The sequence below is a fragment of the Vombatus ursinus genome, unplaced genomic scaffold (genome assembly GCF_900497805.2).
Source record: "Vombatus ursinus unplaced genomic scaffold, bare-nosed wombat genome assembly UNPS02014831.1, whole genome shotgun sequence".
NCBI lineage: Eukaryota > Metazoa > Chordata > Mammalia > Diprotodontia > Vombatidae > Vombatus > Vombatus ursinus.
The window spans coordinates 1,820,595-1,845,082 of record NW_020954609.1 but is presented as its reverse complement, the minus strand read 5'-3'; the positions used below and the strand labels follow the sequence as shown (position 1 = coordinate 1,845,082).

At 44.4% G+C, this 24,488-nt stretch overlaps 1 protein-coding gene across 1 annotated transcript; it reads right to left on the bottom strand.

The window, feature by feature from the left end:
- Positions 1-6,990: 6,990 nt before the first annotated feature.
- On the bottom strand, positions 6,991-23,801 carry FUNDC2 (FUN14 domain containing 2). Its single transcript, XM_027838985.1, has 5 exons — positions 23,648-23,801; positions 20,185-20,335; positions 18,319-18,394; positions 12,894-13,025; positions 6,991-7,487 (listed from the first exon to the last, which is right to left on the bottom strand). The coding sequence occupies exons 1-5, from the start codon at positions 23,772-23,774 to the stop codon at positions 7,410-7,412; spliced, it is 564 nt and encodes a 187-aa protein (XP_027694786.1). The 5' UTR covers positions 23,775-23,801; the 3' UTR covers positions 6,991-7,409.
- Positions 23,802-24,488: the final 687 nt, after the last annotated feature.

Here is a 24,488-nt window from a genome sequence, read left to right as displayed (position 1 = left end):
CATCAGCTGCCTCAGCTCCCAATCCCCATGTGCTAGATTCCACCAGCTTTGGTGCTGCCCCATCCCTGATCCTCCCAACTGAAAATTCTCTCCCACCTCAATTTTTCTTGAGCTCATCGTGGGGGCAGCTAGGTAGTGCAGTGGAAAGACCAGATCCAGAGTCAGAAAGACCTGAGTTCAAACTCACACTCAGTCACTTACTAGCTGTGTGACTCTGGGCAAGTCACTTCAACTCTGCCTCAATTTCCTCATCTGTATTTGTATTTGACAAACAGAAAGACACAATTCCTGCCCTTGTGGAGCTTACAATTTATGATGTACACAAGTTAATCTCTAATCAACAAACACATATCAAGAACCTGCCATACTGTGCTAGGTGCTGTAGATGCTAATAGAAAAGTGATACAGTCCCTGTCTTCAAGGAACTGTATCACTTTTATCACTGTATCACTGTAACATTTTACCAGAGGGAGGCAACATGTTCACAGATGAGTAAATACCGGTGATGTACAAAATAAATGTTCTGGAGTGGGAGCAACGGCTGGGTAAATCAAGAAGGGCCTCTAGGGGCAGCTAGGTGGTGCAGTGAATAGAGCTCTGGCCTTGGAGTCAGGAGGACCTGAGTTCAAATCCAGTCTCAGATATTTAACACTTACTAGCTGTGTGACCCTGGGCAAGTCACTTAATCCCGATTGCCTCACCAAAGAAAGAAAAAAAAAAGAAAAAAAAAAGAAAGGCCTCTAGAAGGAGGTGGCATTGGAGCTAAGGCTTGAAGGATAATAAGGGTTCAAGAGATGGAGGTGAGAGAGAATTCCAGACACAAGGAACAGACAAAGACCTGGTAATTGTAAACTTTATATTGTTTGATGTTATAATTATAATGACAGGACTCCAATATGGTGTCACTTAGACTAAGTGGTCTTAATGCCTGACCATAAAGCATTTAGGCAAAGACAGACATGGTTAACCCTGTTTCAGGCAGATAAGGCTCTCAAATTCTGATTGGATAAAGCTCTTGACCTGCTGTAAGGGTCTGAGCTAGCCGTCTCTTCTGCTGCCTTACGTGACTAACTTAGTTCATGGTCCCAGTAAAGAAACTCCCCTTCCCCAAGCCTCACCCAAACTTGGTATTCATGAAGGAATCTAAGAACTTCTCTCCCACAATTGAGTCTGATTAGGAATGTCCCCTTCCACATCTGGCACCAATTCCCTGTTCTCAATTCTTAAGATATATCATTTCACCAACTGAACCCTGACTTTGAGCATGTTCTCTCCCCTGACATGTCTCCCACCCACTCACATTGGGTGAATTTCTTGCACCCATGAGGAGGAACCTGTTTATATTGCCATGTAGTATGTGTGTGTGTGTGTGCGCACGCGCACGCGTGCACCTTTTTTTTTTCTTGGTCTATTTACTGCTCAGAATAATAATAAAATCCTTGTTTGTATCAGCTTCCTGAGCATCAATTTCTTGGAAATTCCCAAATCTAGGTCTTTGCTTTAACCCAACCATGACAGCAAATAAAGCAAACCCCAAGGAAGAAAGATGGGATATCATGTATAGGGAACAGCAAATATGGCTAGAGTGTTTTGTTGTTTTTCAGTCATTTTCAGTCACGTACAACTCTTCATGACCTCATTTGGGGTTTTCTTGGCAAGGATACAGGAGTGGTTTGCCATTTTACAGATGGGGAAACAGAGGCAAACAGGATTAAGTGACTTGCCCAGGGTCACACAGCTAGTGAGTGTCTGAGGTTATATTTGAACTCAGGAAGATGAGTCTTCCTGACTTCAGGCCCCATACTCTACCCACTGCAGCGCCGCCTAGCTGCCTCGACCTAGCTGGAGTGTTCAGTGCATGAAGAAAAGTCTTCTGTAATCAGCCTGGAAAGCTAAACAGGAACCTGGTTGGAAAGGGCTTTAAATGCCAAACAGAGGACTTGGTAATTGATCCTAAAGGCTGCAGAGAATCAAAGAAGCTTTTTGAGGAAAGAAATGACCTTTTCAAGCCTGTATTTTAGGAATATTGATTGAGCAGCTGCATGAAGAATGGAATGGTCTTATAGAGCACAAGAATGAGCCACATGTGGACAGTCATTTTGGCACTGTATAGTTCAGGGTTTTAAATCACAATACTTCTTATGCAGAGGTGAATGTTGTGAGCTAATTATTCTAAATCTCCATCACTAAATCAGTATCCTTCAGGTGGGCTGATAAATTTTGTAATACATTTAAATCAAATTGTTTATGTAGACAGAGGGCCCCCCCCAAAAAATTTTTCCCACCTCCCACCCTCCTGCACACACTACGGATGGCCCTGCCAAGGATCAGGGGCCATGATAAAGAGTGAGAAATAGGATAAAAATGAAATAGTAAAAGAATTGAAAAGATAAAAGGCTGTAGTCAGAGAGACAGATAGATGATAAAACATTGATGAAGTGCCTACTATGTGCCAGAGGGTACAAATAAAAGCAATAAAGATAGTCTCTGCCCTCAAGGAGTTCACAATCGACTGGTGGAAAAGAACACATAAAGGAAAGCTGGTAGGGTGAGGCATACCACCCATGGCATGGATGGAAACATCCAGGAAGCCTCCAACCAAGCAAGATCAAAGGATAGGTTGGCTCGAGGGAGAAGCATTCCATTCTCAGGTGGGGATGACCCAAGTGGAGTACAGGCAGCATAATATGCCTGTTATGTTTTCAAGTTGACTCCTTGGTTTCACATCTTGTTTTCTGACGAAGGAAATTTAGGAAGGTGCTTGTCAGGACTTCTGTCATCCATGGTGCTTCTCTTCTTTGCAGCTAAAAGATCACATTTGGAATGGAAACTGGAAGTGCTCCAAGGGAAACAATTCTCATCATTCTCCAGCATTATCTCAGTACATATCCTTCTGAGAAGATTCCAATAGCTCCTAACTCCTTCCAGGTAAAGTCCAGTCAATGAATAGAACTTAAAAGTTCCGAATCTTAGAGATAAATGTAATTCTAAGAGATGATGAGGTCTTATGCATGTGTGTGGCTAAAGTGCAGTGGCTGGTCCCAGGGGTGGGCTGGAGCCAGCTGGAACTGCTCACTTGTTAGTGTGAACATTTCCACCTTGGAAATCAGCAAATGCTACAAATCAAGGCTGGATTGTTTGATGATTGTTGATTGTGTGATGGAGAAAAATGTTAATAATGCAGATTTCACAAGTGTGTTGTACATACTTTCTTTTTTTTTTTTTCAGAGAGGTGATTGTTAAACATTTACCAGCACATCTGTGGAGTTCATTGGAGTTAAAAAGATTAAAGAATGGAGAATGTGGTTTGTTTCAGGGACCATTAACATAAATATCAAAGTTCCTGAGGTTGCTGGCCACAAACGGACTGGAGAGGAAGACCACATGCCAAATATTAAAGTTCCTACAGAAATTGGGAAGGTAACTGGAAAGTCAACAAGGATAAAGACGATGTCAACAAGGATAAAGAAAGGAATGTTAGAGATGGACTGCAGTTCTATAACTTGGTTTATAGCTGTTGGTAGTTTGATATAACACTAAATCTGTGAAATGATTTAGGTAATATCATTTCTATTCTATCAGACAGTTCCAACCATGAACAATGAATGTCTCTACAATTGTCCCCCCAGCCCCCCACTGCTTGTGCCTTCCCTCAGAGATGACCTCCAATTTACCTTGTATCTATCTTGTATGTTGTCTCCCCCATTAAACTGTGAGCTTCTTGAGGGCAGGGACCCTGTTTTTGTCTTTCTTTGGAACCCCAGTGCTTAGTACAGTGCCTCATCCATAGTAAGTGCTTAATAAATGTTTGTTGATCAACTGTTTTATGGTTTCTTTTATTTCTGTAAAGTTGTTTTATTGTATTTACCTAAGTCCTTCTGTGTCTTATAGGCTAATACCCAGATAGTTTACAGATTTTTTAGTTAATTTGAGTGAAATTCCTCTTTTTTCCTGGATTTTTTTTTGAGTAAAACACAGAAACACTAATGATTCTATTATTTGCTTCATTTGCTACTTACTTGACTCACTTGATACTGATTCAGCTCCTTTTTTTCTTTGAACCTCTTTGGTTCTCTAAGTAAGCCATCACATGAATGGCAGATGGATTTAGTTCAGCCTCCTCATGCCTGTCCTTATTCCCTCAGGTTTTTTTTTCTTGTGTCTTTGCCATTGGTAGCACCGCTAGCACCATCTTAAAGAACAGTGGAGACTCATGGGGGCCAGTCCTTGGGAGGTACCAGTGGCAACCTGAGTTCTTGTCCTTGCTCATCCCCCTTAGTGTGACCTAGGACAATCAACAATCATTTGGGCACTGGGGCTATCCCTACCCTCTAGGAGCTTATGTTCTATCAGAGGAAGCTATATGTACATATAGAGGTAAAAAGAAAATACATACAAAGTCATTTGCGGGGGGGGGGAGGATAAGTGCTATCAGCTTAGGGAGAATCAAGAAAGTCCTCATGTAGGAGGTGGCACTTGAGCTAAACTTTGAAGGGAATTAGGGAATGAATCTCAGAGGCAGAAGTGAGGAGAACATTCATAGTATGCAGGGGGAGGAGAGAGTGGGATGCAAAGGCACCCAGGAAATGTATTGTCTTATGCAATGACAGGAAGTCAGCCAATTTGATCAGAATGCAAAGTCTGTGATGGGGAGTAACATGGAACAAGCTTAGAAAGGTAGAACAGAGTCAGATCATGAAGGGTTTTCAATGCCCACCAGAGGAGCCTGTATGATGCTAGAGGCAATAAGAAACAATTGGAGCTTTCTGAGCAAAACATTGGCATGCTCAGGCCAGCCTGGCAGCTGGAGTTGGGAGAGACCTCTAGGAGGTGATTGGAAAAGACAGGGCCTAAAACCGAATGGCGATCTTGTGAGGAGAGAGAAAGGAAGAAGGGATATTGAGCAAGGAGTCAGAAAATGAACAAAGTGGGCAATAGGGAAAAGGGAAGAGTCAAGGATGACGAGGTTTCAAACCCAGTTGACTAGAAGGATGGTGGTGAACTCGACATAAAGAGGGAAGTTTGGAAGACAGATGGATTTAAAGGGGAAAATAACAATGAGTTCAGAGGAGCCAAGCATAAATTCCTGGGGCACTCCACTGGAAATCTCTTGTTGTGTTGACACTGAAAATCCAGCCACCCAACCAGTTCTGAATTTGATTGTATCATATCTATAAAGCTCAGTATCTTTAACCACTTTATAATATTTTAGTGATGAGACTTACCATGTTCTTCCATACTTGCATCACTGATATTTATAGATAGAGAAGAATTCAAATAAAGGGCAGGGGTTGGGGTTGGGGTGGTGTGTGCTGGTAAATGCTTAACTGCCACTCTTTTAAATTTAATCTGCATTATTAACATTTTCTCCACCACTTAATCTTAAGTCTAGAAATCAACAAAACACTAAATTAAGGCTTGATTTGTAGTTTGTAGATTTCTGAAGTACACAGAAATGCTCACACTGAAAATTTAACAAGTGACTCTGAGGAGTTGGTTCAGACTCCAGCACCACTTTTCTGCAAAGGTGAGGGAGAGGGGAGCTGGGGGCATGGAATTTGGGGGGTACTTTTGCTAAAGTGCTTTTTGGGGGCCTTTCTCATTGATATGAGAGATGGCTCACAATGAAAATTTAACAATCTTTTGCAAGATGGTTCAAATTGGCTCCCAGGCACCACTGAGTGCTATAGTTAGCGTCCTCTTCCCTGAATGCTTTGAACAAAATTAAAGACACAGATCTAAAGCCAAGTCCTTCAGGGAACCCAGTGCTCCTTTTACATCCACAATTATACCACAGACTAACTGATGGCTAGTGTAGAATTTTTGTGATCACTTAAATGTGATTAATATTCATTCCTTTGTAAAAACACAAAATCTTACAGAATCTGTGTCTAGCAGAGAGAGTGGTTCATAACAACAGTATGATTTAAGAACATCTGATATTTGAATCAGTAGCTTGTCAAGTGCTTCTAATATTCCAGCTATACATGCAGTTATACAGCTACTACAGAACGTGGGGGTGTGGCACCAAAAACGTCTAACGCATGCACAAGTGGTTTCAATTCTCAAATGCAAACACTGCACGTGTGACCTTGCAATGTGTCCGAATGGCCACCAGGGGTCACTTCAGCACCTGTCAAACTGATCTCCAGTAAGATTACTTCCTGGTAACTTGTTGAATGCTAAATCCCCACGGCATCAAGCAGGAGGGTGAGAGGTAGAGGGACCTGCTTCAGTTGCAGTAAATTGGGGTAGTTTAAAACTGCTGCCATATGCTCCCGTAAGGAGACGATGAGAGCCCCATTTGCAGAAGAGCACTAGCTGTGCCTTCCTGTCACTGCTCAGAAGCTCTAAACTTCCTTTATCTGCTGGGATCAGCCCAAGTCCAAAACAAAGTCTTTTCAAGTCCTGGTTTTGAAGTATTTATTCAATGAGGCTGGTTTTTTTTTTTGTTTTGTTTTGCTTAAGGAAAATGTCAAGAGTTTGGTCAAGCATAAGACTATAAGAGACGACTGAATAATGCAAATTGTTTACTTATTTTGGTCGTGTCCCACTCTTCATGACCCCACTTGGGGTTTTCTCGGTACAGATACTGGAGTGATTTGCTATTTCCTTCTCCAATTTATTTTATAGGTGAAGAAACTGAGGCAGTCAGGGTTAAGGGACTTGCCCAGCGTCACACAACTAGGAAGTGTCTGAGGCCAGATATGAACTCACATCTTCCTGACTCCAGGCCTGGCACTCTATCCACTGAACCACCTAGCTGCCCCAAAATTGTTTATTACCTAAGGTTTTCTAAGTGGTGGGTCTTGAGTTTTCAATTCAGTTAGCTGCCATCCACATTCAAAATATAAAGGATGACTCAGGTGCAACAAGTTGAGATGCCTAGAAGTAGAAGGCAATTGCCCCCCAAAACCTGTGAAGCCAACAGTGACTTTCATACCATGTTTCTGCATTCTGAGACTAACTGAAGAAGGAACAAAAAACACAAACTGTCAGAGCTTTTAATGATCAATGGGCAAATGTATTCATCTCCACAAGGCAGAACACATTGACAGCAGGTAGGGACCAGCAGGAAGAGTCCCTGGCAGGTTTGATGTCAGCTAAAGAGTTTGAGAATGCATCTCTCCCCATTTAGCTGTCTTACAGGGAGGGAAAGGAAACTTGATCTTACGGCCTAGAAAACAGCTAATTAGTTACAAAGCAGGCCCTCAAAAGAGCTACAAGGACAGCGAGGAGACAAATGAGGCGAGATCATCTATTTTCTTCAAACATCCTAAAGCTTGGATTATGGCCACATGGGTTAGGCTGCTCCCATAGTGCAGGTACTAATTATGAGATTGGCCCAGTAGAGCCTGAGGAAGGACATGGGTAAGAAATGTAAAGTGTAGTCATCAAAGCCTTCCTCCTTAGGATGCCATGCCAAGAAGAAAGCCTCCAAAAAAGCCTCCAGTCACAAGTACGTTCTTCTTCACAAATGACACGACCTGGTCACAGAAAAAAAGAATCATCAATTTCCCCTGCTAAGGACAGAGCATGACCCATTACTTTTGTGAAAATAAATTAAGGATCTTCTAGCTACTTCACAGTAACATTTTGGGGGTAATCCCAACTTTGGTACAAAATTATTTGTTCATCTTTGTAGGGTAAATGAAGAAAATAAGATAAAGGAATGGAATTTTCTTTCTCTATCCCAGACATAAGACATGTTTAGAGAGAAGGGGGCAAAGGGAAAGTAAGGGGCATTCTACCCTGCATAATCTATATATTCCTTGTGACCTTGAGGACACAAAGTCAAAGCATCTCTAAAACATGAAGCTAACCAACAATCATCTATAGGATTAGAGCTGGAAGGTCTCTTAAGGTAAATCTAGTCCAACCCTCTCATTTTGAAGAAGAAGAGGGTGAAGTTCAATGAGGACAAGTGATGGAACCGAGGATTTGGCCACCACCAACTGTCTATGGCTGATCACTCAAGTCTCTTTTCTTGGGAGTTCAATACATTTCAGGTGCTTCTCATTAGGTGTTTCTTGCCGTTTCTAGAGGTATACAGGGTGTAAAGAGCACTGGTTTGGCATGAGAAGAACCATATTTGAATCCTGGCTCTGCTACTCATTGAACTTCTCTGGGCCTCAGTTTCCTCATCTGTAAAATGAGGGGGATATATTAGATGATCTTCTTGAAGGTGTCTTCCTGACCCTATGAACACCACCCCCTGCTCCCTGATGTTGACCAATAAAAATGCCTCACCTTGGTTTATATGTTAAATGTATACCCACAAAGTTATATATAAATTAAACATCCGATCATTCCCACTGACTTAACTGTAATTTCAGAGATGTGTTCACAGGAAAAATAATTTAGTCCCAAGCAGTAATAAAAGTCATGCTCATTAACTGTTTCTCCTGGTGTTCCTTGGCACATTTTATCCAGGGAATTTATATACTTACAAAAGGATTCCTGGATTTTTCCTCCTGTTTCCTCACAGTCCATATGAGGCCAATGAGGTTGAAAGCACAATGAACCCAAATTGATGGGACAGTAGCAGATTATTCTTCCACTCTTCCCAAACTTTCCATTGACAATTAAATTGGGGGCTGAACATAGCATGACCTGTTTTTTTTTTTTAATTTAATTTAATTTAATTTTTTGCTAGGCAATGGGGTTAAGTGACTTGCCCAGGGTCACACAGCTAGTAAGTGTCAAGTATCTGAGGCCGGATTTGAACTCAGGTCCTCCTGACTCCAGGGCCGGTGCTCTATCCACTGCGCCACCTAGCTGTACCTCAACATACCATATTGGTTCAATCTGCCTATAAGGTTTTCAGTCATTGCTCTTGTGATCATCAATAATATCAAACTTGCCAGTGTAACCACGCTTTACCATATAAGAATTAGATAATTACTTTAGAGCATGACCTAATATGAGAACCTAGCATTTCCCTCACAGGGCTTCTCTGTAATTTTTGAGAGCATCAGCTAAGACAGCTCTGTGTATCATGAACCAATCCATCAACAAGCATTTGTTAAGCACCTACTATGTGCCAGGGCACTGCGCTAGGTGCTGGGCTACAAAGACAAAAAGGACATAATTCTTGTCATCAAGGACTTTATATTCTACTGAGGAGACAATATGTACCAAAATTGAATCCTCCCTGACTCCCCTCACCATCTCTCTTAAGTTTCCGAACCAAAATACCCCTCCCTGACCACCCTCTCCTCCATGTCCTGTTTCCCCCATTAGAATGTAAGCTTCTTAAAGGCAGGGAGTGTATTCGTTTTTATATTTGTATCCCCAGCACTTAACCCAATGTAAGAACTTAAGAAGTTCTTTTTCATTTGTTCATCCATTCATTCATTTATAAGTATATAGAGAATCTATATAAAATGAATCCAAGGTAATTCTGGGAGCTGGAGGGAAGAGGAAAGGCTTGAGCTGAGCCTTGAAAGAAGGAGATTCTAAGAGACAGAAGTGAAGAGGGAGGGCATTGGAATTCCAGGCACAGGGATGGCCGGTGCAAAGACATGGTGATGGGAGATGGGGCATCATAGGTGAAGAACAGAGAGGCCTGTTTGGCTGGGCCTCAGAGTGAGTGAAGGGGAGTAACATAACAGAGAAGGCTGGATAGGGAGGTTGGGGTCAGGTTATGAAGAGCTTTAAATGCCAAATGGGAATTTTCATTTGGTTCTAGAGGCAGTAGGAAGCCATTGGAGTTTATTGTGAGCATGGGAATGATAGAGTCAGATCGGTGCTTTAGGATAATCACTTTGGCAGCTGTGTGGAAGATGGATTGGAGTGAGAGACTGGAGGCTGAGAGAGTGGCAATAGCTCAGGCAAGAACAGAGAGAAGGGGTTAAATAAGAGAGATGTGGAGGCAGATAAAAGAGTTGACAATGGATTGCATATGTAAGGTGAGGAAGAGTGAAGAGTTAAGGATAATGCTGAGGTTGAGAACCCTGGAAAGCTGGTGATGTCCTTGACGAAAACAAGGAAGTTTGGAAGAGGGAAAGGGAAGGATTGAGAAACAAAGCTATTTTGGACATGTGGAATTTGAGATGCCCGTGGGATATCCAGTTGGAAATTTCCAACAGACATTTGGAGATGAAGAACTGGAACTCAGAGAAATCAGGACTAGATATAGAGAGACTTTGGAGTCAGCAGTGTCGAGGTGACAATAAAACCCATGGGATGTGATGGGATCAATAAATGAGAACACAGAGAGACAGAGCCCTGGTGTATACATATAGTGAAGGATCAACACATAGATGATGCACTGTGATGGAGAAACTGCAAGATGAGGAAAAGAGATTCATACCGTTCATTCCAAGGAGCAGTCTATCTTTGTTGGTCAGTCAATAAATATTTACTAATGCGCACTATGCTAAGCAATGGGGACATAAAAAGAGGCAAAAGACAGTTCCTGCCCTCAAGGAACTTATAATCTAACGGGGGAGACAATATACAAACAAATACTTAAAAAGCAACCTACGTACCAGGTAAGTAGGAAATAATAAAAAGAGGGGAAATTAAAAGGGGTGGCAGAAGGCTTCCGGGAAAAGGTGGGATTTTAGTTGGGACTTAAAAGGATCAGGGAGGTCAGTATTTGGAGTGTAGAGAGAACATTCCGGGGATGGGGCACAGCCAGAGGAAATGCCTACAGCTGAGAGATGGAGGGTCTGATGTCACTGGATTGAAAACTAAATGTCAGGGAGTAAGGTGTAAGAAGACTGGGAAGGTAGGAGAGGGTTTGGTTATGAAGGGCTTTGAATGCCAAACAGCATTTTATATTTAATCCTGGAGGCAATAAGGAGCCACTGAAGTTTATTGAGTAGGGAAGTGACATGATTGGACCTGTACTTTAGGAAGATCACTTCTGTGGCTAAATGGAGGATGGATTGGAGACGCCTGAGGCAGGCAAACCCTCTTCCCTCCCTCCCCCCAGCCCAGCAGCTACTGCAATAATGCAGGTGTGAGGTGATGAGCATCTGTACCAGGGTGGGGGCCATGTCAGAGGACAGAAAAGGGCATATTCAAGAGATGTTTCGAAGGTGAAATCAACAAGTCTTAGCACCATGTGGGATATGGCACGGTGAGAGACAGTGAAGAGTCTAGGATGATTCCTGGGTTGTAAGCCTGGGAGACTGAAAGGATGGTGCTGCCCTCTACAGTAACAGGGAAGGTAGGAGGGGGGCAAGGGTTTAAGGAGAAAGATAATGAGTTCCATTTTGGACATAATAAGTTTAAAATGTCTACTGGACATCCAGTTTGAGATGTCTGAAAGGCAATTGGAGACGTGAGACTGGAGGTCAGCAGAGAGGCTGGGGCAGGATAGGAAGATTTCTCAGTCTATGTGCATTATTTGCTGAATGAATGAATCAAAAAATGTGATAGCCAAAAGGGAAATCACCTAGCCTGAACTTCTCTTTTTACAGGTGAGGAAACTGAGGTTCACAAAGGTTAAGGACTGACTTGGGTCACAGAGATAGTCAGTGTCAGACCTGGAATGGAGCCCATACCTAGTAAATCTTTCCACTTGGCTGTGCTACTTCCCAGTAAGACTTCCCTTGCAAAATGCTTATAAGAAACATAAGACAAATAGACAACATATGTGATCTTTGTGTGTGCACACTTCAATATTTCAAGGATCCATGATTTCACTGGTGAATTGGTGAAATTCACTCTCTTGGGGCAGCTAGGTGGTACAGTGGATAGAGTACCAGCCCTGAAGTCAGGAGGACCTGAGTTCAAATCCGGCCTCAGACCCAACACTTGACATGTACTAACTGTGTGACTCTGGGCAAGTCACTCAACCCCAATTGCCTAAAAAAAAAAAAAAAAAAAAAAAGAAATTCACTCTCTCGACTAATGCAAATCATACTTCTTTTTTGGCTTCGTAGAGGGTCTATGAGAGTTGGTGTAGGTGAATACATAATTGCTTGTGGCCAACCTGGTACCAGCCCTTTCCTAATTTAGCCAGGCTGGTCCTCAGAGAACAGAGACACTGACTTGAGTTCCTCTGGTTGAGCCCTCCAGGGCCTAGAGTTCCTATACCGTGACGAGGCATCAAAACTGGACTTTTGTAAAGGTAAAATATACCAGTTACAGAGAAAAATCTAAGCCCCATACAAATGTACAGGCAGCTGTTGAGTAGAATGGTGGAAAGAGCACTGGCTCCTATAGTCAGATGACCTGGGTTCAAATCCTGTTTCTGTCACTTACTATGTCAACATGGGCAAGTCCCTTCCCCTCCCCAGACCTCAGTAAAATGAGGGGATCAATTATCTGGTCCCTTTAGAGACAGGAGCAAAGTGCTCGGTAAGAAAGTATTTAAGAAAATGCTGGTGGTTGTGACCATCCTCCTGATTGGGCACAGCTGCCACAGTATGGAGAGAACTCACTCAGGCATGAGCAGGATACAGATGCTTAGGAGACTGCTCCCTAGTACCAAGCCTGCACTTCCAAAATGCTTAACATATGACGGAAAAGTCAATCCTTTCCTTTCAAAACTGCCACCAAAGAGGGGCTTCCTTTGTACTAATTATTGTTTAAGTTTTGCAAAAGACAAATATTAGTTGAAGCCAACTGGCCTGCTAATTGGAGCTTGGAAGGCATGGAGCCATGAGATGTCTGTAACTTTGGGAAATTGTTTTGACCAGGAAAAAGGTATATGGACGGGATCCAGCCACGTCAGCAGCTCACTGCTCAAACTGATTAAATGGGGAAGAGACCATTCACTAAGTCAATATTGCTCCAAGTGAGCTTGACTAGGAGCTCTCCGCCCTGCAGCATTTCGGCCTTGAGCTGCCTCCATGAGACTTCTTGGTGGGTTTATCCTATTTTTCTGCGCCCCGGGGGGGGGGTCAGAAAGGAGGTTCACAAAGCAGCTTTTTTACCTCCTCGGCTTTGCTCTTCACCTCTGTAGGGAGCTGGTTGCTCCTTCGGATTTTCAGCTGCTCCTTGGCTTTCTTCATATCTTTCTCAACTCGCTGCCAGTCTACCTTGATGTAACCAGTATGGTTTGCGATCTGTATTTTGGAAGATTAAAAGAGAGATAGGAAAGAGAAGAATTTCTTAAATAAATGATGTCATCTAAATAGAACTTTCTGATTTTCCAGCATTCATTCGAGGCTTCGGTGTCTGAGAGCTGAAATAAACCCAAATGAAGGTTTGTATCCCAATAGACCATCTATCACCTTTCTTCTCTCTTTACTAACCAAAAACCTCTTCTTTTCACATAGATTCTCCAGGGCAAACTTACCTATCTCTGACACATGTGGTACTTCTGCAAAACTGTGTTATTTCCTTTCTCTTTCACAGTTGTCCCTCAATGCTTGGTGTGGCTCCCAGATCAGATTTACTGACTTGTCTTGGCCATTTGTTTGAGGCAGAATGGAGAAGGCTTGGGATTGGGCCCACTGAAATGGGACTAGGAATAGACAGGCAAAGGAGACAGCTTCGGTTCAATCTTACCAACACTGAACTCAAATTTTGAGATCAAATCTCTGAAAGGCCATAGCTCAGGTGAACTGAGTATGGCCACCTAACACCCTCAAACTTACTGAGTTCCCTACATCTCTCTCCCTCTATTCCTTCCCCACTCTCCTCTCCCTCTCAACCATCTACCTTTTCTATCTCAACTCTTCCTTCTTCCTCCCTACATAATTGGTCAGAACACCTTTTTAGGTATTTGCTAAAGTCATTCAAGTCTTACAATCTCTACTCCTAAATTTAAATTAAAGCATTTATCTGTAGGAAAAAGCAATCACCCTAAAATAATCTAGATTTGATAAGTGGTTCTTTATCTAAAGCAATTATTATTAATGGGGCAGCTACGAGGCACAGTGGATAAAGTACAGTCCTGGAGTCATGAGGACCTGAGTTAAAACTTGGCCTCGGACACTTGTTGTGTGACCTTGGGCAAGTCACTTAATCCTGTCTGCCTCAGTTTCCCCATCTGTCAAATGAGCTGGAGAAGGAAATGACATAACAAAGTACAGTTAAGCAAAACAGGTGCACTGATCATGTTATACAACATAACTCACTGCACACTTGCAGTTCACCAACTTTCTAAGAGGGAGGTGCTAGCTTTCATTGTCTATCTAACTTTCCAGCCTAAAAGTGCCCTGTACTTCAGTCCAGAGTGTCACCTTTTCGTTCTCCAAACTCACCACGTCTATTCAAGACTATGGCCTTTTGTTCCCTCTCTAAAATGCTCATTCTCTACCTTCCCAAATTCCCCTTCTTCATGAAGCCATCAGTTGACCACCTCCCTGGAACTGCTACGTTGTCTATATTATCACTCTGTTGGTCACAAACCATTTGCCACGTTGTGGCATCTCTTCTCTTGTAATGTCTCTGCAAGCTCCTTGTGATTATTTTTGTTTGTTTTATTTACCTTTTTTTTTTTTTTTAAACAAAATCTCAAAGACGGAAGGGAATCCCTTCTCCCACAGTTTTTTCCTATTCCACTTTGGGATAGCTTTGCTAAGACCATTTTTCCTGACTTTAAGCCCCAAATTTACCTTTTAGTGGCTTCTCTCCATTTTCTGTCATTTGGGGTGAAGCAAAACAAACTTAATCCTTTTTCTACATAACAGCCCATCAAATACTGGAACCCAACTCTCACGTATCCTTGGAATATTCTCATCTCTAAGCTAAATATGCCCAGCACTGCTTGCCTCAGCACACTGAGGTGGAGTGTTCCTGACACTACCCTTACAGGATGTTGCTACTTTTTTTCATCACCTATTAATTACCTTTGCTTCCATCTCCTAGAGATGTCTTTTCAAACTCTGCGCTGGTCTGGTGAGTTCTCTCTGGATCCAGATCACTCTCTCTAGACATCTCCCCCTCCTCAAAAATTATTTCTATTTGCATTTTCATAATGTGATTCTTGAATCTCCAGAGAAGAGAAAATTCCTCTCCTTCCCTTCCGTGCAAGAGTGGGGGACTGTATACAGAAAAATCAATCAATGACATAGCATTTATTAAGCACTTACTATGGGCTAGGCACCACGTAGAACTGGGGATACAAAGAAAAGGCAAACCTAGCCCCTGCCTTCAAAGCGTTCACATCCTAATGGGAGAGACGATATGAATGTAAATAGGTACAACATGGAAAGTCTAGTAGCTTCTCTTTCCAGGGGAAGGCACTAAGAGCTGAGGGAATCTTGTATAAACTGTCAGCCTCAGTTCATGGGGCAGCAAGTTTTGCTAAATAGATAAGTTCAGCTAAGCTAGTTTTTCCTCTTTTTTTTTTCGTATTCTTTGCTGTAAGAGATGGTTCACTGGGTAAGTAAGGCAGGAGAGAGGGATCTATTTAGAAATGAAAGTGGTATAAAACCAAAAAAGAATACATTTTTAAAAATTCATGCTCAGGTCATGGCATCCTATCACTGAATCCTTTAAAATCTGTCCCAGTCTGGTCTTCATTCAGCCACTAAAGTGATTTTTCAAAAGCTCCGGGTTCAACCACGTCCCACTCCTCTCAATAAACTCCAGTGGCTCCCTATCGCCTCCAGGAGTAAATGCAGAATGCTCTGTTTGACATTCAAAGCCCTTTTTAACTAACCCCAATCCCCAAACCTCACCAATCTTCTACTCTACACCCTCCCTCCTAACACACACACACACACCCACACACACACACACACACACACACACCCACACCCACACACACACACACACCCACTCCTTGATCCAGTGACCCTGGCCTCTTTGCTACTCCTTGAATAAGACCCTCCATCTTGCGACTCTAGATATTCTCTAGCTGCCCCCCTCCCCATGCCTGGAATGCTCTCCTCCTCATCTCTGCATCCCATTTTCAAGAGGAAGCCCTTCCTGCCCTCTCTTAATGCTAGTATCTTTCCTCTGATGATTAGCTCCAATTTACCATCCAGAGCTTGTTTATACATAAGTGTCTGCATGTTGTCAAGGACTGTCAGGTCTTGAGGGCAAGGGCTGGATCTTGCCTTTCTTTGTATTCCCAGTGCTTATCACAGGGCCAGACACTTAGGAGATGCTTAATAAATACTTACTGATTTTTCAAAATCTAAGGTGCATCAAACTATGCCTGGCTTGCCTTTCCCTTTTCTATCATGAATTCTAAAATGAAATGGTCACTTGCCCGCAAATTTTCCATCATTTCTATTTTAGCAACCTATCTCACTTTGTTGGATAGAAATCTGTTTAGGAACAGCAGGTTCACTTTGTTGCTTCCTCCATCTTTTGAAGAATGAAATTATCATTAAGGAAATGGCAAAATTGAGCAGTTGAAAACTCTGCTTTTGGCAGAGAGTAAGCAAGCTCCAGCAGATGAAGGGCTAACTGACATTCTGCAGCCCCAATACCCCAGGCCTCCATGGCAAGTTTGTGATGTCTCTGCTGCCCAAAGTCTTCAGCTCAATGACTCCTTCTGATAAGCTGAGGCACACTTCCATAACAACAATGCTTCTTCTCTTCCCCTCCAGTGAGTTTCACCCAAATGCTCACCTGTGGAGAGCAGGAAATACTACGAGACCAGGGAAGGGCAAATATCTCAATTTTCAGAAGAGGAAAGAGGGCAGATTCTACAAATGATAGGTCAGTAAGCTTGTCTTGAATTCCTGGAAAAATTGCAGAACATCTCATTAAAGAGATGGTTTGTAAGCATTTAAGGAAGTAGTAATCACTGGTTCTAACAGGATTACTACAAGGGCTACGATAAACTGCTAGACAGTATACCTAGACTTCAGCAAAGCACCTAAGTCTCTCATGCCATCACAGTAGTTGACATACATAGAGAGATGTTGGCTAGATGGGAAATGTTATAAAGCTGGGCTTCTTAAACTTTTTCTACTTGGGATTCCTTTTCCAGTTTCAGCAGTGTTGGTTGGTGTTGCATGGCCTGAGGGCACTCGAAGTGAAAAGTGTACATGCTTTACATTCAGAACCAAGGCTGAAATGAAGTTGCTCACCGCAACCTGGGCGAGGGCTGCTGCCAAAAACATCTCTGATTCATTACACATTTGATTTTGAATTAATTTTTGGTCGTTGCTCATTTAGAAACCTTTTACTGTCGCCATATGGGATCAGGAGCCACAATTTAAGAAGCACTGCTTTAGAACAGCCAGCCCCAAATAACAGTCATTAATGGATCAATGTCAAATCAGAGACAGTACAGCTAGTACAGCCCAGGTACCCTTTAGGTACAGCCACTTACAACTGTCAGGCCTGCCTTGTACCACCCTGAGCACCCTTCACACTTTCTGGCAACCCCCCCCTCCACCTTTCCAGCCATACACAGCTGCCTCATGCCCCTGGACAACTCCACCCAAGGACAAACCCCTGTGGACAATAACCTACCTGAACTCATTCCTTAATGATTAACATACTTCCATACCATCATAGCCACCCCATCCTAGTGACTCTGAACTGCTGGTTGCCACTGTTCAAACTTCATTCTCTAGCCCTTACTGCTTGCTTCCATCCCCTTATCCAAGTCCCTTAATCTCCCACTCCAGATCTACCCACTCCTTTCATGGTGCCTTCTGGAATGCCTGTTCCATTGGTAACAAACTGGATTTCATTGTAAACCTTTTCCTTTCTTGCTCCCTCCATCTTCCTGTACCCACTGAGACCTGGCTCTCTCCTAATGACACAGCTTCCCTTCTCATCCCTTTCACTCATATCCACTAATACAGTGGTCATGGTAAAGGAGTGGGAACACCCCTTATTTCCCATTGCTACCTACTACAGGCTCTCCTTCTACCCCATCATTTTAGTAACCTCTTTTCCTTTGAGGTTCATATTTATTTTTATTACCCAATCAAGATTCTGATAGCTGTTGTCTACACATCTTCAGGACACACACCTTCTTTTCCTCAAACGAATTCAGTGCCTTGTTCAGTCTCTCCCCTCCCCAATTCCTGATCTCTTACTAGAGGATTCAACATACATATATACTGATACTCTCTCAAACACTCTAACCTCCCAATTCCTCAATCTACTCACTTCCCACAAGCTGCTCCTGCACCCCACCTCAGCCCCCTACAGAGAGAGTCACGCCCCTGACTTTGCCATTGCCCACAATGTACCACTTCCATCGGCTTCTGAAATCCCTCTATCACATTATAATGTTGTCATTTCATCTCTCCCTCTCATATTCCAGATTTCCATCCCATCTCTGCCACTTCCTACCTCTGTGACCCTGGACAAGTTGCTTAACCCTCTCTGGGCCTCAATTTCCTTAGTTGTTTAGGGTTGGCCTCTAAGCTCCCTTCCAACTCTAAAGCTAATATCCTATGAAGCCTAAGCTCATTTCATGTTCTCCATACAGACCTGTAATAGGAAAAATCCACCACCCACTGCTGTTGCTGCCAATTTTCCAACTTTCTGGAAGATGAAACCTGTGCACCTACAAAATAAAACAAAGAGATGACATTCATACTCAGGAGACACTGTAGAATGAATGCAGCCCTAGAAGAGCAATCAGGAGAAGAGATCCCAAGGTAGAAGAGGTTTATAAGGTGTTTAGAGCTGTGAACAGGCCTCAATTTAAACTATGTTTTCTCCAGATATAAATGTTTTTTAAATGCTACTTTTATACGGTTGCAGGTTTTGAAAACTGCTTTGTTTGAGGGTCTTCAGCACAGTGACTACATTTCCAAAACATTTCACAGAAACATATGCACTCAGTGTTTTGGAACTTTCTATCCATAACTGAGTGAGCAATGGCACAGGAGGAGTCCCGGGTCAAACACCTGTCTTCTGACCTGTCCACACCCTGAGGGCCAGTCTTGGCAGCACCACCCTCCTGCCCTCCCCTCCCCAAGCTGCCCCTACCACTGGGGCTCACTTACAGGAAGGTTTGTGAGCCTGGCCCGGAAACCTAACAACCCAGCACTGAAAATAGTGTTTATTTGGAATATGAAACCCATTTTCCCAAACAAGTGACACATAGATGATCACATTTGGAACACAGCCCATGCTGAAGCTGGGGGCTGTCTACAACAATGACTCAATAATGTGTATGACCGCTTTAAATGGTGCTTATAACTTTTCTAAATGATTTCACATTCAGAACATCGTCTTTCTCCTTGTATCTATACCCCAACACTTAGCACAGTGCCTTAGTGCTTGGGGTAGACAAAGGAAATGCTTAATCCATGGTTGTTGTCTGCCTGTCCACCAGGATAAACACATCTGCACATCATCTGCATCGAGATGATCAGTGAACCCATAGGAGCAATCAGATTATTGAGGGAGATAGTCTAGAAGGAGAGGAGAAGGGGGCCCAAGACAGAATAGACACCCATTTGGGCAGCCAGGTGACGCAGTGAATAGAGAACCAGGCCTGGAGTCAGGAGGACCTGAGTTCAAATCTGAACTCTAACATTTGATACTTACTAGCTGTGTGACCTGGGCAAGTCACTTAACTCTCGAATGCCTTGCAAAAAAACCCCAAAACCAAAATAGACACCTATGTTTAGCAGAGGTAACTTGGAGAAGTTGAGATCAGATAGGTAGGAAGAGAACCAAAAGAATGCAATGACATGAAAACCTAGAGATGTGATTAACAGTATCCAAAGCTACAGAGGCAAGGCGGCTGAGGACTGAGAAAAAGCCATGGGATTTGGCAATGAAGAAATCACTGAGATCTTTGGAGAGGGCAGTTTCAGCAGAATAAGGTCAGATGCTGAACTGCAGAGGGTTTAGAAGGAAGAGGAGGCACTGACTCAAATTTAGCCACAAAAGGGAAGAAAGCTAGTGGGGATGGTAGCCAGTGGAGTAGGGGGCAGGGGAACTGGATTGGGTGAGGCCCCCACTTCCTTCATGAAGCCTGCAAATGGAGCTGTTTGGCCTGGATGATTGCTAAGGTCCCTTTTAGCAATGGAACCTCCATGATTCTACCTTCCATGACTAGCCTTCAGGGTCCCTTCTCAGATCTAGCCAGCATGCCCTCCTCACAGATCCTTTTCACCAGATCCTCATGACAGAAGTTAGACTAGATCTGAAAGGCAGAGGAGACTTGCCCTAGGTGGGGAGATGAGGGAGAAAGCTTTATGGAGGAAATGGCACCTAAAGTGAGCCATCCAATTGTATGAGGTCCAGCCCAGGCCTTGAGCCAAGTGGAATCACTAGGGGCCTAACTCAAAGAGCGAGGTTCATTTGGAACCCCCACCCGCCTCCGGTGCTGTCACTCACCAGCCAGTGACCCCGCCTATCAGGAGTTGGGTGGCCACACTGTACTTCTCGGCAGAGGGCCCCGAGTCCTGTCCAAACAGCTTCCGCCACCACGGCTGCTTCTTAGCAAATTCAGCAAGGTCAAGGGTGTCAAAATTCCCATCAAATTTTGCTAGAGACATGGAGAGTGAACAAGTGAAATTTTGGGGGGTAACAGAACAAACTAAATTAAGATCAAATCACAAAATATTTGTAGAAAACCTACTAAATGCTAGGTAATACAAAAAATGCAAAGACGCAAACCCTGATGTCAGGAGCTTTTGGATTAGGAGAAGGAGCAGTACAATAATAATGTCTCACATTTATATGACTCTTTTATTTTTATTTTTAATTAATTTTTAGTTTTTAACATTTACATCCACAAGATTTTGAGTTCCAAATTTTTATATGACTCTTTACTATTTACAAAAAGTTTTCTTCCTGACAACACTGAGAGGTAGGTAGTACAAATATTAACAAGAATTTGCAGATGAGGAAACTGAGGACAGAGCTCTGATGATTTACTCTACATCCCATGACCCAAATTGAAGCCTGTCTTCTGACTCTAAGTCTACTTTCTTCAAGTCAACCAGCAGTGATTAAGCACCTATTGTGTGCCAGGAGTGACTGTGCTGAGCACTAGGGATACAAAAAAGAGGCAGAAGACAGCTCCAAGAGCTCACAATCTAACAGGGGAGACAATAAACAAACAAATAAGCTATATCCAGGAGAAGGAAGGCACTGGAATAAGAGGGGTTGGGAAAGGCCTCCTGTAGAGGGTGGGATTTTAGTTGACACTTAAAGGAAGTCAGGGAGGTCAACAGTGGAGGAGAGAGAACATTTTCCAGGCATGGAGTTCAGCCAGAGAGAATGCCAGGAGTCGAGAAATGGAGTCTTGCTGGTGGAATGGCCAGGAGGCCAGTGGATCCAAGAGTGTGGGTGGGAAGGGGCTGGGTTATGAAGGACTTTGAATGCCAAAAAGAACATTTGTATGTGATTCTGGAGGTCACAGGGAGCCACAGGAGTAGGGGCAGTGAAATGATCAGACCTGAGCTTTAGGAAAATCACTCTGGTGGCTGAATGGAGGATAGAGACCAACCTATATCAATAGTCCAGGTGTGAGGTGATATGGGCTTGAAGCAGGGTAGTGGCAGTGTCAGAAGGGAGAAGGGGAAATTTGGAGAGATGTTACAAAGTTAGAGATGACAGGCCTTGGTACCAGACTAGACATGGGGGAGGGAGGATGATACCTAGTTTGTGAAACTGAAGGACGCTACACAAAAATAGCTGTGGTATGACAGCATAAAATATAACACGAAAATATAATAAAGATACAAAGTCCTGTTCCAGGTGAGAAGAGAGATGAGTAGGGGAAGGGAAAATACTTTGCGGAATATGGAAGGCTCCACAGAGGAGATTGTATCTAAGTTGGGAAGGCTTGTGCCAGGTGAGTGAGAGCTGAAGGAGAAGAAGGAAATTCCAACAGGAGAAATAACATAACTAAAAGCATGGAGGCAGAAAATCATGCAGTGTATCTGAAGATTGAGTGGTTTTCAGTTTGGCTGGAGTACTTAGTATATGAAGGCAAGCAATGGGAGATGCAGCTGGAAGGGCAGGTTAGGGCCAAATCATGGATGGCCTTGAATGCTTTTGTTGTTTTTGAATCGTTTTTCAGTGTGTCTGCCTCTGTGACCCCATTTGGGGTTTGGTTGGCAAAGATACTGTAGTGGTTTGCCATTTCCTTCTCCAGCTCATTTTACAGATGAGGAAACTGAGGCAAACAGGGTTGAGCAACTTGCCCAGGGTCACACACACACAGCTAGTAAGTGTCTGAGGCCGGATTTGAATTCAGGTCTTCCTGACTCCAGGTCAGGCATTCTATCCACTTCAGCCTAGCTGCCCCAAAATACTATATCTAAAATTTGAATTTGTTTCTGGGTTATGACCAATGTCATATCTGACAAGAACATACTCTACAAAAACAATTGTTAAACTGAGTTTTCTGAGCAGTGATACAAAGTAATTTCATTCAATCATTCACTATATCCTAAAAATTATGGAACATATCATTCCAATAGATGGCACAGACTGAGAACTGGTTTAAGAGGAATTTGAATAAATTCCCAAGTTATAGATTTGTTTTACCCCCCCCAAAAAAAGGGGAGCATTGTCTCTAAGTTGAAAATTAAATGGTAATAATGTGGTGCTTTTACAGAAAGGTATCATGGGTAGAGTTAATCAGTTGATGCTGGACTAAGGAAGAGCCAATTCTGGCTTTGACCTTTACTAGCTGTGTGACCCTAGGCAGGTCACTTGGTTTCTTGGACACTCAGGCAACTAAGACTATGTCAGGTATGATCTGTGTGAGTTAAAGGAGTTTCCAAAGCAAGAAAATCTCATATCCTGCTTTACTGTTCATTCGATTGTTACAGTGACCTTGTTAGGCAGGTGTCAAGGTTATTCTAATTTTAACTTTGGAGATGAAGGAGGAGGTACAGAGAATCCAGTTGTCCATGGCCACACAGCCCTGAATGCCCATTGATTGGCAGGATTAGGATCCAAGTCTCTCCTGATTCCAAGAACAGCACTCTACCATGCTGTCTGCTGCTTTAGGAAGACTTAGGAAAAAGAAACACTGTCAGTATTCAGGAGTCAAATAAGGATCCAATTCTAGGCTTTAGAAAGAGCAGGGGCCTTAGAGATCATCTAAAGATGATGAGATCCAGTACGTAAGTTGCCCAAGTTCCCAAAGGGGGCGCCACTGGTCGAATGAATCCCAGTCCCTAACAGTTAACAGTGGGATTTCTGCTCCCCAGCCCAGCCTGCCCCGCCCGTGCCAAAGGGTGATGGGGCACAGCACAGACCAAGGACACACTGGGCGAAATGCAAGCCAGGAAGCCGGGCTCTCCACCCCGGAAGGACTGGGTGGCCATGGGAGCCAAGTGCCTTCCCCTCCCTTTCAAAAATGGAGGGGGTTCCTGGCCCTGGTTATTGGCCGAAAAAGGTCTCCTGACAGTTCCGCTGGGCAGGTGGGCCAAGGCACCTACCTCCCTACCGGCCAGGCCGCCGCGCCTCAGTTTCCCCACCGAGAGGCCTGACTGCTTCGTATAACTCTAGAGAGCAGGGGCCAAAAGCAGCCAAGGTTAAGGAGGGTGCCGGCTAGGGAAGCTAGGAGAGCGACCTGATGGGAGGGGTCGGGGGAGGGCGCGCGCGCTGAAGGGCCTCCCGCCCCAGCGTGCACTGCGGCACCTCGCTCTGCTCTCTCCCCTCGTTCCTCCCCTCGCCCTCGCTCCGTTCCCTCCCTCCCTCCCTTCCTTTCCCCTCCCACCCCGGCTCGGACTTCGACCCCCGAAGGTTCCCGCGCGTGTGGGCGGCTTGCCCAGCTTTCCCGTCCTCTTCCGCCTCCCCATTCGGCTACGGCCCCCCGGTGCCCCCCCGGGCCCACCTTGGTTCGAGGCGGCCATGTCTTCGAGCTCATCTCGCGAGGAGGAGCGTTGGGGTTCGTAGCGGTGGGAGGTGGAGAGCCGAGATCCCGACGCTTGGTTGCCTGCACGTGGTACAGATGTTTCCATTCCCACTGCGGCTGGGAAAGAGGCCGAGGTGGGGACGGGGGCGGGGAAGCCGGCCCGCAGCCGGCCTACGTCACAGAGGCCTGAGGGCGCTCGGCTCGGCCGGTCGTCCTAGCGACCTCTGTGCGTGAGGCGGCGGGGGCCGCGGGCCTGGGAAGAGCCCACGCCCCACGCAGCCCTTCTGACCCTCCCACCTCCCCTCTTGGCGGGTGGTCTCTCCCAACCCATCCCCCCACAATCGAGAGGTTTCTCTGCCTCCCCTACCCCCCAGGATGAGCGGCCTCTCTGATTCTCCCCCCACCTCTGGGGCTGGCAGGTTTATCACACACAAACCCAAGCGCAAGACAATCGTTCTGACTCCGAGTGGGTTCGTCTGTCTCGGACCTTCCACCCGCGCGCGCGCGCGCGCACACACACACACACACACACACACACACACACACACCCCCACACCCCCACACCACACGGCAGCCCTTCTGACCCCCTCATCCCACCTCTGGCTGGTTGGTGGCCTCACTGCCCTTCCATCCACAGGCAGCACCTCTACCCCCCCCCCAGCTGGTGGTCTCTTCCTCACCCCACCCCTGCATCGGGCTGCCCCTCCTCTCCAACCCAGGGCTCTCCCACAGCAGGGTCAGCCAAAGCCTGGGCAGTCTGTCCGAGGTTTCACACAGAATAAATGGGCAAAGATTATGGAGTAGGAGAAGGATCCATTGG